Source organism: Ovis canadensis, chromosome 1 (assembly GCF_042477335.2).
Source record: "Ovis canadensis isolate MfBH-ARS-UI-01 breed Bighorn chromosome 1, ARS-UI_OviCan_v2, whole genome shotgun sequence".
NCBI classification, from domain to species: domain Eukaryota; kingdom Metazoa; phylum Chordata; class Mammalia; order Artiodactyla; family Bovidae; genus Ovis; species Ovis canadensis.
The window spans coordinates 276,807,681-276,823,288 of NC_091245.1; the positions used below are offsets into that span (position 1 = coordinate 276,807,681).

Here is a 15,608-nt window from a genome sequence, read left to right on the forward strand (position 1 = left end):
GCCTTCTGGAAATCAAGAGGGAATCCTCTTTCCCGCCCCTTTGGGTGGGGAAAGAAGCCTTCCTGGGATCAGATGCAGATCGGACCTCCCCGGGGTGTTCCCGCTGGGATTGGTCCCAGCAGCGTCAGTGTTTGTTTTCCCCGGGTCGTGTTCCCGGAAACAGTGAGGGCTTTAGGACCAGGAGCCGGGCGCCTGCCCGCCCGCCCGCCGGCCCGCCGGCCCGCAGCGTCTTGGCCGAGCGCGGAGCGATGTGTGAAAGCGAATTAGCCTGCTCCGGCTTCACATCTGTGGGTCCGACCCGACCTGAAGGGTCCAAAGGAGGACGGGGGTCAGCTCTGCCGGACTGAGACCTCCCGGCTTCCCCCCGCCCCAGACACCCCACAGCAACCTGACCCTTCATGCAAGCGGCGGGGTGCTAGGAGCGAAACACGTGGGACTCGCCCCCTGAGCAGAAAGGAATTATTCTTTCTCCCAAAGAGGAAAAGGGCATCAGGGCTCGATCTGAAGTTCCCCCCTCCCCGGCCCCCCGTGGATGGGCTTTCGGAAGGCAATTAAAGGCATCCGCTCAGAGAGGACCTGGGCTGGAACCTGGGTCGGTGGTTTTCTGATTGTCAGAGGCAACCAGTCTTACACACGCTGCTGGCAAGTGTCAGCTGCGGGGGAAAAGGACCAGGTTAAGTAAGCTGGCAAAAAAGAAAAAAAAGCTTCCAAGTGGACCCAGGAAGCCAGGTTGCGCTGCCAGCGTGGAGGACCCCGGAGCGGGAGGAGACAGTGAAGTGGCCGATGGCCTGTTGCGTTTGGCAGCTCCGCGCAGCATGCTTGTAAGGAAGCGGCGCAGACACGGACCCTGCCGGCGGCAGGCGCTGCTCGCCCTCCTGGCGCTGGGGTGCGTGCTGCTGATGCTGGGGGCCCTGCACCCGCCCCCGCACGCCCTGCCCCGGGCGCCCCCAGCCCCCCAGGCGGCCGGGCGCAGCCCCCAGGCCGGCTACCGCCTGGACTTTGGGGACCCCCAGGAGTGGCTGCTGGAGTCCGAGGAGGAGGACCAGGAGTACGGCCCCCTGCCGCCCCTCGTCTCCCTGCGGGAGGACCAGCTCCTGGTGGCCGTGGCCTCGCCCAGGGCCGGAAGGAACCGGAGCCGGGGCGGGCGAGGCGGCGGCTACCGGCTCATCCCGCGGCAGCGCAAGCAGCAGGACCCGGTGGCCCCGGAGAGAGACTGGGCGGCCGAGGAGGAGGATGGGGAGGACGAAGAGGCGTCCGAAGAGGGGTCCGAAGAGGGGGAGCGGACCGCGCTCAGCCGGGAGGAGGCGCCCAGTGCCCGCAGCCCCCGGCACAGGAGGGGCTCGCAGCATCCGCTGTAAGTGAACCCCGGCCGCCCCTTCCCGGTTCCCGGAGGGGCGCAGACGCTCCTCCCGCCGCCCCCGCTGTGGCAGCGGCGCTTCTCCAGGTGCGGTCCCCGGACCGGTGGCATCACCTGGGAACTTGTTAGAGCCGCAGAGGCAGAAACCCCGGGTGCGGTCCGGCCTTCTGTCTTTAACCAGCCCTCCAGGGGAGACCCACCGTCCTAGAGACGGAGAAGGAGGACTCTTCCCTATCCTTTTTCTTTCCCACCGACCCGGGTTCCAGTCCCTCTGTCTCTGGATCTGCCCGTCAAAGGTATCTCTAACCCCGAGGGGCTTGAGAGCCGACGACGCTTCCAGGACTAAGAGACTCCAGCACATTTTGATATTCTGAGTGTTGGGCTTGGTTTTCTTTTGGATGAAAGTAACGACTGCAGTTAATATTTATGTGGATCTTGCTATTGCTTGGCTTTAATCAAAGAGCTTTTCATGTATCGACTGGTAAAGGCCTTACAGCTTAGCGAGACGGGTGCTAGCTCTGCTATCGTGCCTATTTTATAGGTATGAACACGGAGAAGGCAATGGCAGCCCACTCCAGTGCTCTTGCCTGGAAAATCTCATGGACAGAGGAGCCTGGTGGGCTACAGTCCATGGGGTCGCCAAGAGTGGGACACGACTGAGCGACTTCACTTTTTCACTTTCTTGAGGCACAGGGAGGCCAAGTGACTCGTCCACAATCACACAGCTGGGAGGCGCCGAAGCAGGGATTTGCTCCAACCAGCCCGAGCCCCTCCCTACACTATGCCTTGCCCCTTAGTCCACTAGACGAGGTGGACCGTGCAGGATCCAGGAGCTAGAATACTGCGCTGATGCAGTCTGACCTGGCAGGGTGGCTCCATCACCTCTAGGACCACCCCAGGAGGCAGGGTGGGAGATGTGATGACCCACTCAGGGAGACGGTGGGCTCGTTCTGGACGCCCTGCGCTCCCCGCCATCCCCAGCATCCAGGGGCAGTGCAGCTGGATAGCTGGGTACTTGGATCCCTTCCTTGTAGGCACGGATCTTCCCGGAGCCCGGAGAGTTTCCCAGGAAGCAAACCCACCCTCCGCGCCTCTGGGTGGGAGGGGCGGAGCGGGCAGCAGGGGGCGGGGCCACGTAGTCCTCGGAGCCTACCGGGCTCCTAGCCCGCAGGGGCGGGCAGATGCGCAGACTCTGGACCTCAGCGCCTCCTTCAGGTCGCAAACCTCCGCCCTGCTGCTTGTCTCCAGGTCTCAACCGAAACAGCTCCTTTCGGGAAACTCCCACAACCGGCCAGGCCCGCCCTGTCGCCGTTTTGGGCTGCCGGCCGCTTTACTTCATAGCCCTCGCTACAGCTGAGGGTAAATGGTCCTTGATGTTGGTTCATTCAGTGCCTGCTTCCCTTGCCATGCGGTGAGCCTGGAGAAACGATTGCTGAATGAGCCGATACAGCGTCTTCTAATTCTTTGCCGCATCTTTTCATGGGCTTCCCAGATGGCTCAGATGGTAAAGCATCTGCCCGCAATGAGGGAGACCCGGGTTCGATCCCTGGGTTGGGAAGATCTCCTGGAGAAGGAAATGGCAACCCACTCCAGTACTCTTGCCTGGAGAATCCCACGGACGGAGGAGCCTGGTAGGCTACAGTCCATAGCGTCGCAAAGAGTCGGACACGACTGAGCGACTTCACTTCACTTCATTGGCCTAGAGCAAGAATGTTTTACTAACCAGACACACGAACTCAATCAAGAGTCTGTGACTCTGTGTGTGTGTGTGTGTGTGTGTGTGTGACTGGGTGTCTGCCTCGTGCAAGGTGAACGCACTGCGTTGTGTGTTGCGTGGCTGCTGTGTTGCGTACTGTGTGCAGTGTTGGTGTGCGCAGCTGCGGGTGCTGTCACGTTTGCGTGTGTGTCTTCAGGGTGGCAGGGTTCGTGTGTGCACACGTCGTGATCGCATGGCGTGTGCACACATCACACATGTATGTGTGACATTGTGTCTCGTGATGTGAGGCTCAGGCTGCATACTTTTGTGGTACGTGTGTCGTGTTGTGACTGTGCTGCACATGTGTGATCCGTGTGGTGTGCTGAGTGCTGTGAAGCGCATGGATGTGGAACGCCGCGTGTCGCGCACGTGGCATGGTGTGCGCCTGCGCTGCGAGGGTGTGCGCGTGTGTGCTGTGGTGGACGGCTCGTTTGGCGTGTCTGTGTGGTCTGTGAGCATGTCTATTTGTTGTGAGTGTGCTGCTCATGTGTATTGTGTGCGTGTGCTGAGTGTGTTATAAATGTGTTGTGCAAGTGGTGCGTATGTACTTTTGCGGGTGCGTTGTTGGTGTTGTGCTTGTGGCCTAAATGCACTGGTGGGTGTTGTCCGTGTGATTCGCATAGGTGCATGTGTGCACGGGTGTGTGTGCACCACTCCTGCTCAGAGTGACCAGCTGCCTGGGTTTGCTGCACGGTCCTGTCAGGAAGCCGCTCGGTCCCGGGCTCGTCCGTCGGGCTGTCTCCCCTCCCCCAGCAGGGCTCTTTCCGGAGGTGTGCGCGCCCTCTCCCGGCTGCGGTCTGTCCCTGCAGCCGCGAGCCCGGCCCTGGGTCCCCAGCTTCCCCACCCCCCAGGGGCACCCAGGGCGCTAGCGCCTCCCCCTCCTCGCGGGGCTCCCGGATGACAACGGGTTCTCACCCGTTGAGAGGCCCCAACCCCACTTCCCTCCAGGGTGACGGGACTTTAAAACCGGCCCCAAACGCAGTCCTTTAAAGAACAGCCATCTCAGAAGCTCCTCTCCTGTGTGTCTGAGGACACTGTATTCACCAGGTTGCACAAAGCGCACTTCTCAAATTTCATCCGGTGCGCAGATCCCCTGGGCATCCTGTGAAAGTATGCAGTATGACATATTTGGCCGGCGGAGGGGAGGGGAGGAAGCGCCAGAGATGCAACATCTCTATCAGGCTCCGGGCTGATCCCAGGACTGCTGGTCCACAGGCCACACTCTGGAGCAGCGAGGGGCTTTATCACTGGTTCCCAAATATATGTGCCTGTCAGATTCCTGCAGATTGCTTGTTTTAAAAAAAGATTTTTCAGACACCGTTGCTAAAAACTCTCAGTGGTTCTGAGTTGGAGCCCAGCAATCTGAATTTTTACAAGTTGGTACTACAGTGCTGGGGGTGACTGTGAAGCTGAATCTGCCTCTGTGTTCTGACACTGAGCTAAATATTGGAGACAGAGTTTGGGGTGAAGTAAACAAGAATAGCTTTATTGCTTTGCCAGGCAAAGGGGACCCCCGCAGGCTAATGCCCTCAAAACTGTGTGTCCCCCAACCTGGATGGGGCATCTAGAAGGTTTATAGTAATGGTTCAAAGAGGGCATGAGCAGCTCAGGGACATTCTTCTAATTGGTTGGTGGTTGGGTTTCCCTGGGGGCTCCGTTGAAGAATCCGCCTGTAATGCGGGAGATCTGGGTTCAATCCCTGGGCTGGGAAGATACCCTGGAGAAGCGGAAGGCTACCCACTCCAGTCCTCTGGCCTGGAGAATTCCATGGACTGTATAGTCTACGGGGTCACAAAGAGTCGGGCACAACTGAGCGACTTTCCCTTTCACTAGATAAGCAGGAGTCAGCATCATTAACGCTCTGGTTCCAACTGGTCTGGGGTCTACATGCTTGTGGGCAGTGAACAGTTAACTTCTCCCGGCTGGAGGGGGTTTCAGTTTCTGCAAAACAGCGCAAAGGTATTGCTGTGTGCATCCCTTGATGGGGACCTGCGACCCTGCCCCAAGGCTCCACTGTTGTTCGTCTTGACTGGTTCGCCCTGCTCTGACGTCCCTCCCTTCTCCCCTAATTGACAGCTTGAATCTGCCTCTTGGCACTCAGGGAAGGCCTCGGAGGCTGAATGAAGGCTGCTTCCTGTAATCAGAGGAATGGGGGAGACAGAAAGGCTTCGTGCCCAGGAGGCCCGCAGAGCCCTGCGGGGTGTCAAGTGGAGAGGCAGTGGGGTTCTGGATGTTTCCACAGGGGAAATAGTACTGGGATTGGAAGACAGAGAAGAGAGGCCGAAAGGAATGCAGTCGCTTTCATGGCCCGGGGTTTGTACTTGAACACAAACGGCAGCTCAGCTGTAGCCGGCTCTGCGCTACTTGCTTACGCCAACTTTGTTTATGGTTTGCTCTGGGTTTCCTTGGCTGTGTACCCACCCCATGACTAAACCATACACCCATAGGACAGTGGCCCCGGGGTTGAATTCTGGACACGACCCCTTACTGTGTGACCTTGCGCCATCACTCAACCTCCCTGAGCCTCACTTTCCCCGACTGTGAAGTGGTGATGACGGTAACGCCCTCGCGGAGGCTTGTGATGCAACCGAGACGGCACTTGTGCCAACTACCCCTCGTGTTCAAGTCCAAACGGAAGACGCCCTTGGCGTATTCTCAAGGGTAGGTCCGGGGAGTGAGCTGGAAAGAAGCTTGGAGGGGCACCGGTGGACTGCACACATTGTCCTTTCTCTGACCCATGAATTATCTTCGGTCCCCTGTGGCTGCCAAATCGTCACAAACTTGGCAGCTCTCGGAATTACCTGGAAAGTCTTAAAAAGGACTCCTGCCCGGGTCCCACTTGCAAGGATTCTTAAATAGGCAGTCTGGGCTGAGGCCTAGGCGTCCCCTGGAGTTGTGACATGTTGTCAAGAAGGAGGGGGTATGGCTCTCCACAGGGTCAGGTCAGTTTCTGACAGGAAGCCAGACACCGCAGGATGGCTCTGCCAGCCGGGCTGCAAACAAGGGCAGCTGCCAGGGCATCAGTAAATCTGAGGGGGTGGGCCCAGCCCTAGGGCAGATGAGGGGACCACTACTGATTTGGTAGGAGCCGGGAGCAGGGAACAGTCAGTAACTGGGCAGAGATGGGGGCGGGAGCCCAGATAATCCCCCACCTGTAATGAGAGGGAAAACAAGCCCGTGTGTGTGCTGCCTGGCTAGTCAGGTCACAAAGGTACCCTGTGATCACCAAGCCCCCCAAGTCCAGCAAAGCCACGGCCAGGGAGGGCACCTCTCTGCAGCTCCACTCTGGATCCAGCCCCCACAAGGGGCTGCGGTGTAGACTGTGCCGAGTGCCATCCTCTGAGATGGAACATCCAGTACCCGGGGTGGGGGGGTCCTGCCTTGTGGTTTGAGGGTTAGATCAGAAGTGGTCAACCTACATCTTATCTTTTTAAATTACTAGTGAAGGTGAAAGTCGCTCAGTTGTGTCCGACTCTTTGTGACCCCATGGACTATACAGGCCATGGCATTCTCCAGGCCAGAACACTGGAGTGGGTAGCTGTTCCCTTCTCCAGAGGATCTTCCCAACCCAGGGATTGAACCCAGGTCTCCCACATTGCAGGAGGATTCTTTACCAGCTGAGCCACAAGGTAAGCCCAAGAATACTGGAGTGGGTTGCCATTTCCTTCTCCAGGGGATCTTCCCAACCCAGGGTTTGAACCCAGGTCTCCCGCATTGCAGGATTCTTTACCAGCTGAGCCACAAGTGAAAGCTAGTGTTTATTTACTCCAGAGCCACTCAAAGTGTGGGGCTTCAGACCTGCAACATCGGAAATGCAGAGTCTCAGGCCCACTCAGCCCTATTGCTGGAAAATCTGTTTCTAACAAGATTCCCAGGTGATTTACGTTCATGTCAAAGCTTGACTAACACTGATGAGAGTTACAGTTCACAGCACTGCCTGCATGTGAGAATCAACTGGAGGGTTTTATGAATGACCGTGGCCAGCTCCTCCCCCCTGACTAACCAACTGAACACAGCCCACAGGGACTCACTGTCAGAGATTCTCGTGTGCAGCCCTCATTAGTCCAAGGCAAGGGAACCAGGGTCAGAGCAAAGCCAAGGGTGCCTGGAGCCCCTCAGAGGAGGCTGGGAGACTTTGGAGATCCCTCCACAGAGAGAAGAGGGTTGTGGGCACCTTGTGTGGCTTGTCTCCTCCGTGGGCAGTGACAGGCTGGCAGCCTCAGCCTCATATGTAGGCTCAAGCCCGTCCACACCTCTCTCTCATCTGTAAGCTCCTTTGTCTGTCCCTCTAGGCAGGGGTGCTCAACCCCCAGGCCAGCAACTGGCACCAACCCGTGCCCTGTTAGAAAACCAGGCTGCACAGCAGGAGGTGAGTGGTGGGCAGGCAAGCAAAGCTCCGTCTGTATTTGCAGTGGCCCCACCGTTCGCGTTACCATCTGAGCTGAGCCTCCTGTTAGATCAGCGGCGGCACTAGATTCCCATAAAGTGAAAGTACTGAAAGTGTTAGTCGCTCAGTCGTGTCCGACTCTGTGTGACTCCGTGGACTGTAGCCCACCAGGCTCCTCTGTCCATGGGGATTCTCCAGGCAAGAATACCAGAGTGGGTTGCCATGCCCTTCTCCAGGGGATCTTCCTGACCCAGGGATCGAACCTGAGTCTCCCACATTGCAGGCAGATTCTTTACCATCTGAGCCAGCAGGAAAGCCCTAGATTCTCATAAGTGAAAGTGAAAGTCACTCAGTCATGTCCAACTCTTTGCGACCCCATGGACTATACAGTCCATGGGATTCTCCAGTTCAGAATACTGGAGTGGGTAGCTTTTCCCTTCTCCAGGGGATCTTCCCAACCCAGAGGTTGAACCCAGGTCTCCCGCATTGCAGGCGGATTCTTTACCAGCTGAGCCCCCAGGGAAGCCCAAGAATGCTGGAGTGGGTGGCCTCTCCCTTCTCCAGCTAATCATCCTGTCCCAGGTATCGAACCTGGGTCTGCTGCATTGAAGGCGGAGTCATTACCAACTGATCCATGAAGGAAGCCCTAGATTCTTATAGGAGCACAATAAATGTAATGTTCTTGAATCATCCCCAAACCATCCCCCTCTCCGGTCCATGGAAAAATTGTCTTCCATGAAATCGGCCCCCCTTGCCAAAAAGGTTGGAGACCACTGCTCTAAGGCATCGTCCCCAGTCCGTGTCCCAGCAGACCTGGCCCCAGGCCTGGCCTGGAAATTGTGGTTTCCACGATGAGCTTCACCAATTAGGGGCACCATGGGCTGAACCCAGGGCTTTTCATAGAATGCATGGCGTCTGTTTCATTATCCTGTTCCTATAGACAGCCAGCCTGTACACCTCTTGAGAGCAAGAACAGCATCCACCTTCATTCACTGAATAAATATTTCTTTGTGCCCGCACGCATTCTAAGTCACTTCCGTCAAGTCCAGCTCTGAGTGTTTGGTTAGCGACTATTGAAGGTGGGAAGGTGAGCAAGCCGAGACCCCACCCCTAAGGCGCTTAGGATACCCTGAGGGCTGCAGACAAGCAGCCAGCTGCGGCATGGGTGGGGTCAGGGCTGAGACAGGGAAGCCCATCTCAGTGGGGGACCTCGACTGATTTGGTAGGAGTTGTGGAGCAACTTAGCACGCACAGGGGTCAGGAACTCCAAACCAGCTTTAGAAAACCCAGCAGAAACCTTTCTACTCTGGCCAGGCAAGGGGAGGGTAGATAAGGGTTTGCGTCACAGCCTGGCCATCTGGTGCGCGGCTGTGGCTCCTTCTTTTCAGAATCAGCCTCCAAATGCATGATCTGAGGTCACGGGGGACCCCAGAGCTGCAGAAAGCCAGGCGGTGCGTCTGTGTGTTAACACAGATCCAGGCTCTTCTGATCTCCGGATGTGAAGTTTGTGTGCACTGAGCAGCTCTCCTGAGCCAGAATGATCCCTTTTAATCCAGGCAGCAGCCCTGGATTAAAGGGAGGGTCTCAGCCTCCCAATGTTGGCTAATTAGCGGGTATAATAGTGGAGCCAAGATTCAGAGCCACGTTGATTTGGTTCCAAAGCCCTGGGTCCTTCCTTCCTCCCTGCTGCCGCTCAGAAGGTGGACAAGTGAGGTCGGGTGGGCTTTTGGATACTTGTGTGATATCCACACACTGAGAGCATAAAACATGCACCAGGCGTTTGGTTGAAGGACAAAGAAAGCGGCGTCATCACTTAATAAAAGCAAGCGTTTCTTCTGAAAGCGCCTCATCAGACCCGGTCACACCCGAGCATTGCTTCTCAGTGTCCAAGAGCTGTTTCTCTGCCCTGCCTCACCCATCCCCCTGGCAAAGCCGTGGTACAGACAGAGCAAAAAAAAAAAACCCCACTTGACAGAAAGAACCCCGGTCACCCCAGGAGGGAGGGGACTTGCCCAGGGCCCCTGCATGGACCACTTACCTTTGCTCTCTTGTCTGCCTTCCTACCTACTCTACTCCCTTGATGGACTTGAAGATACATCATGAAATAGAAAATTGCTCCTAACATCCTGTTTAGTCAAGATAAAGGGAAGTGTACTTGGGAAAACCTTCCTTTCTGTTCCTGGTACACGGCAAGCCCCTGCCCTCCTCCAGTCCTTAGCAGAGGCTGTGACATCCACCAGAAACACCGTTCCCTACCATGAACACCGTTCCCCACCAGGCACCTTCCTGACTGTGCCCCACCCACCCTCAGGTCCTGGCCTCAGCTGTTGAATAATTCTTTGGTTTTCTGTTTAATGGGATATAAAGTCCACAACATCAGAGGCTCTCTGAGCTGGGGTTCCCCCCAAGGCAGACCCCAAGGCAAGGATTTGCTTTGTCCATGGTGCCAGGGAGCCCTGCCTGGGGGCTGGGACGGTGAGGCAGAGAATAGGGGACAGCCGACAAAAAGCGGTTTTGCAGGCGGTTTCCTCTGTGGGCAGCTGAGGCTCAGCCCTGAGGGGGCAGCTGGTGACGGCAGTTGCTGCCCCTTGCCTAGGGTCTGGGCTGCTGGATTTTAATGCACCGACTCCTTTCAGGCGCCGACTGCAGGCAACTCCCGGGGCTGGAGGAGGTGACTCTGCAGCTCTTCAGGCACTGGTGCGTAAGGGGAACATCTCTGGCCATCAGAGAAAACCGCCAGACGGTTAAAAGTCAAGCTGCGCTGTGCTCTAGGATATCCCCCAGGGGATATGGGCGGGAGCGTCACACAACTCTGCTTCAAGGCTTTTATCTACGATGAGTCCCCTACATGTGAACAAGTTCTGTTCCAAGAGCACATTTCCAAGTCCAATTTGTTCGCAAGTCCAACAAAGTTAGCCTAGGTACCCAGCAAACACAGTGGGCTACATAGAACTGTTCAGTTCAGTTCAGTCACTCAGTCGTGTCCGACTCTTTGCAACCCCCTGGACTGCAGCATGCCAGGCCTCCCTGTCCATCACCAACTCCCGGAGCTTACTCAAACTCATGTCCATCGAGTTGGTGATGACATCCAATGAGGATGAAATGGTTGGATGGCATCACCAACTCAATAGTACTGTACTGTAACAGGTTTATAATACTTTTCACACAAATGATACAATTATAAAATCACAAAAAGTAAAGAAATCGTCTCTAATCTTACCGGGCAGTACCTTGAGTGGTACAGTAGTCCAGTACAACAGCTGGCACACAGGGGCTGGCGTTGGGTGAATGGGCAAGAAGAGTTGCTGAATGGAGGAAACAGACGGGGCAGGAGGCGGCAGAGCTGAAGGTCGTCAGCCTTGGGAGATGGAGGGCGAGCTGCAGGGTCACTCGCCCACGATGCTGATGGCACAGGGTTCCCTGCTGGAATCAGATGCACACTCCCATCTTGGAAAGTCTGCAACTTGAAGACTCATATGGAGGGGACTTATGAATTTAATCCACCTCCCAGTCCTTATACGTAGTAGGTTGTCAGTCAACAACTGTTATATGACTGGATAGAAAATGGAAAGTTGAGATCAAAGAGAAAATTAGAGTGAAAATAGGCAGTCAATGACTAGGGAAGTGAAAGCCGCTCAGTCGCTTCCGACTCTTTACAACCCCAGGGACCATACAGTCCCATGGAATTCTTCAGGCCAGAATACTGGAGTGGGTAGATGTTCCCTTCTCCAGGGGATCTTCCCAACCCTAACCAGCTGAGTCACCATTTTCTTACTCTGAGCTTCCTGGCGGCCAAAGTGAAACAGGAAACACCGTAAATATCGAGACCCTTGTTGCTCAGGAGAAGGACACACATCATGTCCTCAAAGGAGGAAAGGATTTTCCTGGCACTTCTGTCTTGAGAAAATTTCCCCCAGAGTTGTGTGGAGGGGACAGAAGAAAGTGCTGGAGGAGACCACGCCTCCACAGGTGTTACGGAGACCATGATGCAAAGCAGTTGTCATGAAAAGCTTTTTCACTGTTGCAAGACTCCACAGAAGCAAGTTTCTAAGGCAGCCAAGACAGTGGGATCAAAGGAAGTTGCTTTCTGAGGACTTTACTAAATCAGTGTAGACAGCCCGGAGCATTTGATGATACAAGTGGATTATATGTTCTTCAAATAATCCCCTCCCATCACAATCACTGGAACGAACACGAGCTTTCTAACTGAATTCACAACGTTCTGTTAGCACTTCAGTCCAAGATGCCAGTATACGTATACTGGTCAAGAGCGCAAGGTGTAGAGAGTCACACTGACCATCAGCTATTTGCTGTGCGTGCAGGCATGCTAAGGCACTTCAGTCGTGCCTGACGCTTTGCAACCCCAGGGACTGTAGCCCACCAGGCTCCTCTGTCCATGCGATTCTCCAGGCAAGAGTACTGGAATGGGTTGCCATGCCCTCCCTCGAGGGACCTTCTTGACGCAGGGATCAAACCAGAGTCTCCTGCAGCTCCTGCACTGCAGGCAATTTCTTTACTGCTGAGCCACCGAGGAAGCCCCATTTGCTGCGCAACTGTATGTAAGCAGGTCACTTAAGCCCTTTGGGTTCTAGTTTCCTCATCTTCAGAATGGACTGCCTATGTCTTACCTAGAGATACATACACACCACCTCAGAATTTAGTGACTTAAAAGATAAGTAAATTGGCCTTCATAAAATTTTTAAATGTATTTCAAGAAAGTAAAAAGACAGCCCAGAAATGGTAGAAAGTATTTGCAAATCATGTATCTGATTAGGAACTTGCCTCAGAATGTATAAATACCCCTTACAATAAAAATAAAAAGATATCCTACTTAAAAATAGGCAAAGGATTTGAATAGACATTTCTCCAAATAATACATAGGAAATTACCAAAAATCACAGGAGCTGATGCTCAAATCATTAGTCAGTGGAGAAATGCAAATTAGAACCACAGTGAGGCACTGTTTCATCCCCACTGAAATGACAATTAAAAACAAAAGACAATAACAAGTGATGACAAGGCTGTGACAAAAATTGCTGGAATACAAAATGGTGCAGCTGTTGGAATACAGTTTGGCAGTTCCTCAAAATATCAAACATTCATTTACCACATAGCTCAACAATGCCAGTTCTAGGTATATACCCAAGAGAATTGGAAACACATGTTCACATGAAAATTACACATGAATGGTCATAGCAGCACCACTCATAATAACCAAAAATGGAAACACTCAAATGTCCATCAACTGATGAATGGATACAGTGAGGGCTGCTCAAACAACGGAACAACATTCGCCGGTGGAGAGGAGTGAAGTACGGATACACGCTTCAACACAGCGAACCTTGAAAACGCTGTGCAAAGGGAAGGAAGCCAGGCACGAAAGGCCGCAGATCATATGATTCCATTTACATGAGGTTTTTAATCTTCCCGTAGTCCTTAACGGCCACTGTACATCTTATCCTCATTTTACGGATGAAGAAGCTGAGGTAGTCAGGCTCTTGGAAGGTTTACAGGAATTGATAATAAACAGCCTGTACTGAAAGGTTACTTATGAGTAGGGCACTGGTCTAAGCACTTTATATGAATTCACTTATTTGCTCCTTCCAACAAACCCATTTTGCAGATTAAAAAATTGAGAGTAAACTGCATGCTTGAAAAGGACTTATTGGAATCAAGGAGATTCTGGAAAACAAGCATTGGTTACTACAGAAGTGACTGGGCCTGTGGATTTGGAAACTGTTGAAAGAAAGGATGGCTATTAGTAAGCACAGATCTCTCGTCCAAGTCACAGAAGGACAGCTCTGGGATTTGAATTCAGTGTCAAAGTCTGATATGCACTCTTCCTAAGCATCACCAACTTGATGGATATGCGTCTGAGTGAGCTCCAGGAGTTGATGGACAGGGAAGCCTGGCATGCTGTATTCCATGGGGTCTGAGCGTCTGAACTGAACTGAACTTCCCAAGATTCCCTCAACTGTCAGGGTGTTGGAGCTCTCAGGGAATCCCCTCCCACACCCCCCTCTGCCCCTGTGCCACCACATGGCCCCGTCTGGCCCCCTCCACGAGACGTGGTGCTGCCCAGAGGCTGATGAGGCCGTCGCTGGAGTGATGACCTTGGACCCCAGCAGCCCAGGCATGTATCCGGAACCTCTTCCTTCCACGGGGGTCTGCACAGCCTGCCCAGCCCATAGACCCCTGTTCTTGTTCACTCCACCCCCTAGAAGCAAAAGAATCAATCCTGGCTCCTCTGAAGAGCGTCTTGCAGGCCCTGAGACACAGGCCTGACCGAAGCTGTCTCTGCTATTTTGTGCTGCTCTCAGAGCCTCGGTGGGAGAGTTGGCCTGCCCCCAGGAGCCCACGCCGGTCCTCCTGGGAGCACCACATTGCCACCGTGGTTATTTTCAGCTCGCAGCCCCGGCAGCTCTGTGGTTGCCCGAAGAGGTATTCCAGAGCCACCTGCTTATGTCCTGAGGACGTGTGAGCCTCTTTCCCTGGAGCATGTGGAGGGTCCTCTCTGAGCTGCTGCCAGACACCCGCCTCCACGGCTCAGGGAGCCCCCACCCCCTTAGCCTTGAAGAGTTGCCAAAGCTCGCTTGCTTTTCAAAGTCCTCGAAGCCGGTTGAGTTCATCCCAGCCACGCACCTTCCCTGTCATCTCTTCACCCCTCTCTCTCACCAGGAAGACAGAACACAGTCCTCTCTACCTGTAAAATCTAGAAAACTCTGGACAGGACGTGGAGGGAGAGGAGGACAGGCCTATGAGACTCTCTTCAAAAACCCCGCTCCCCTGTTTCGCCCTCATCCCTTCTCCCTGTTCTAAGAGTCAGGAGCACAGCATTTCAAGGCTTGCAGGAGCCTTTGGGGTCCATCCTGCAGTAATGATATCTTCTGAAGAAGGCCGTGAATGCAGAGCACTCGCTCAGGGCCAGCACCGTTGCAGGAAGGGGGACCCCTTCCAGGGCCCGAAACTGGGCTCTTGTCTAACACTCGGAAATGAACTGTCCGAGGAGACATGTGTGCTGACAAAGCAAGAGATTTTATTGGGAAAGGGCGCCCTGGTGGAGAGCAGCAGGGTGAGGGATCCCAGGAGAACTGCTCTGCCGCGTGGCTCGCAGTCTCGGGTTTTATGGTGATGGGATTAGTTTCTGGGTGGTCTTTGGCCAATCATTCTAATTCAGAGTCTTTCCTGGTGGTGCACGCATCGCTCAGCCAAGATGGATGCTAGCGAGAGGGATTCTGGGAAGTGGACGGACACGCGGTGTCTCCTTTCGACCTTTCCCAAACTCTTCCGGTTGGTGGTGGCTGATTAGTTCCGTATTCCTTACCAGGATCTCCTGTCATAAAACAGCTCATGCAAATAGTTACTATGGTGCCTGGCCAGGGTGGGCGGTTTCAATCAGTATGCTTCCCCTAACAGCTCCATTCTTTTTCTTTTTTTAAATTGGAGTCTAGTTGCCTTACAATGTTGCGTTGGTTTCTGCCGCACAACAAAGTGAATCAGCTATGAGTTGAGTAAGTGAGTGAGTGAAAGTCGCTCAGTTGTGTCTGACTCCTTGCGACCCCATGGGCTATACAGTCCCTGGAATTCTCCAGGCCAGAATACTGGAACAGGTAGCCTGTCCCTTCTCCAGGGGATCTTTCCAACCCAGGAATCAAACCCAGGTCTCCTGCATTGCAGGTGGATTCTTTACCAACTGAGCTATCAGGGAAGCCCTCTCTCCAGAGGATCTTTCCAGCCCAGGGATTGAACCCAGATCTCTCACATTGCCGGTGGATTCTTTACCAGCTGAACCACAAGGGTAGCCCAAGCTGTGGCTCAGCTGGTAGAGAATCTGCCCGCGATGCAGGAGACCTGGGTTTGATCCCTGGCTTGGGAAGATCCCCTGGAGAAGGGAAAGGCCACCCACTCCAGTGTTCTTGCCTGGAGAACTCCATGGACTGCATAGTGCGTGGGGTTGCAAAAAGTCGGACACAGCTGAGCACCTTTCACTTGTTCGATTTCACCACAAGGACATGTGTGCACACAGGCAAGCACACACACACACACACGCACACACGCACACACGTGCATTGTTTCCTATCCTCATATTCCATGGACTGGGGATAGAG

The 15,608-nt window shown here is 54.3% G+C and overlaps 1 protein-coding gene across 1 annotated transcript in view; it reads left to right on the forward strand.

Moving 5' to 3' along the window:
* The first annotated feature begins 232 nt into the window (after positions 1-232).
* The window catches only part of GALNT15 (polypeptide N-acetylgalactosaminyltransferase 15), a 44,011-nt gene continuing 28,635 nt past the window's right edge, over positions 233-15,608 (forward strand). Inside the window, exon 1 of the mRNA XM_069582417.1 lies at positions 233-1,354. Within this exon, the coding sequence (XP_069438518.1) occupies positions 816-1,354 (539 nt within the window). The 5' untranslated portion in view covers positions 233-815. The remainder of the gene's footprint in view (positions 1,355-15,608) is intronic.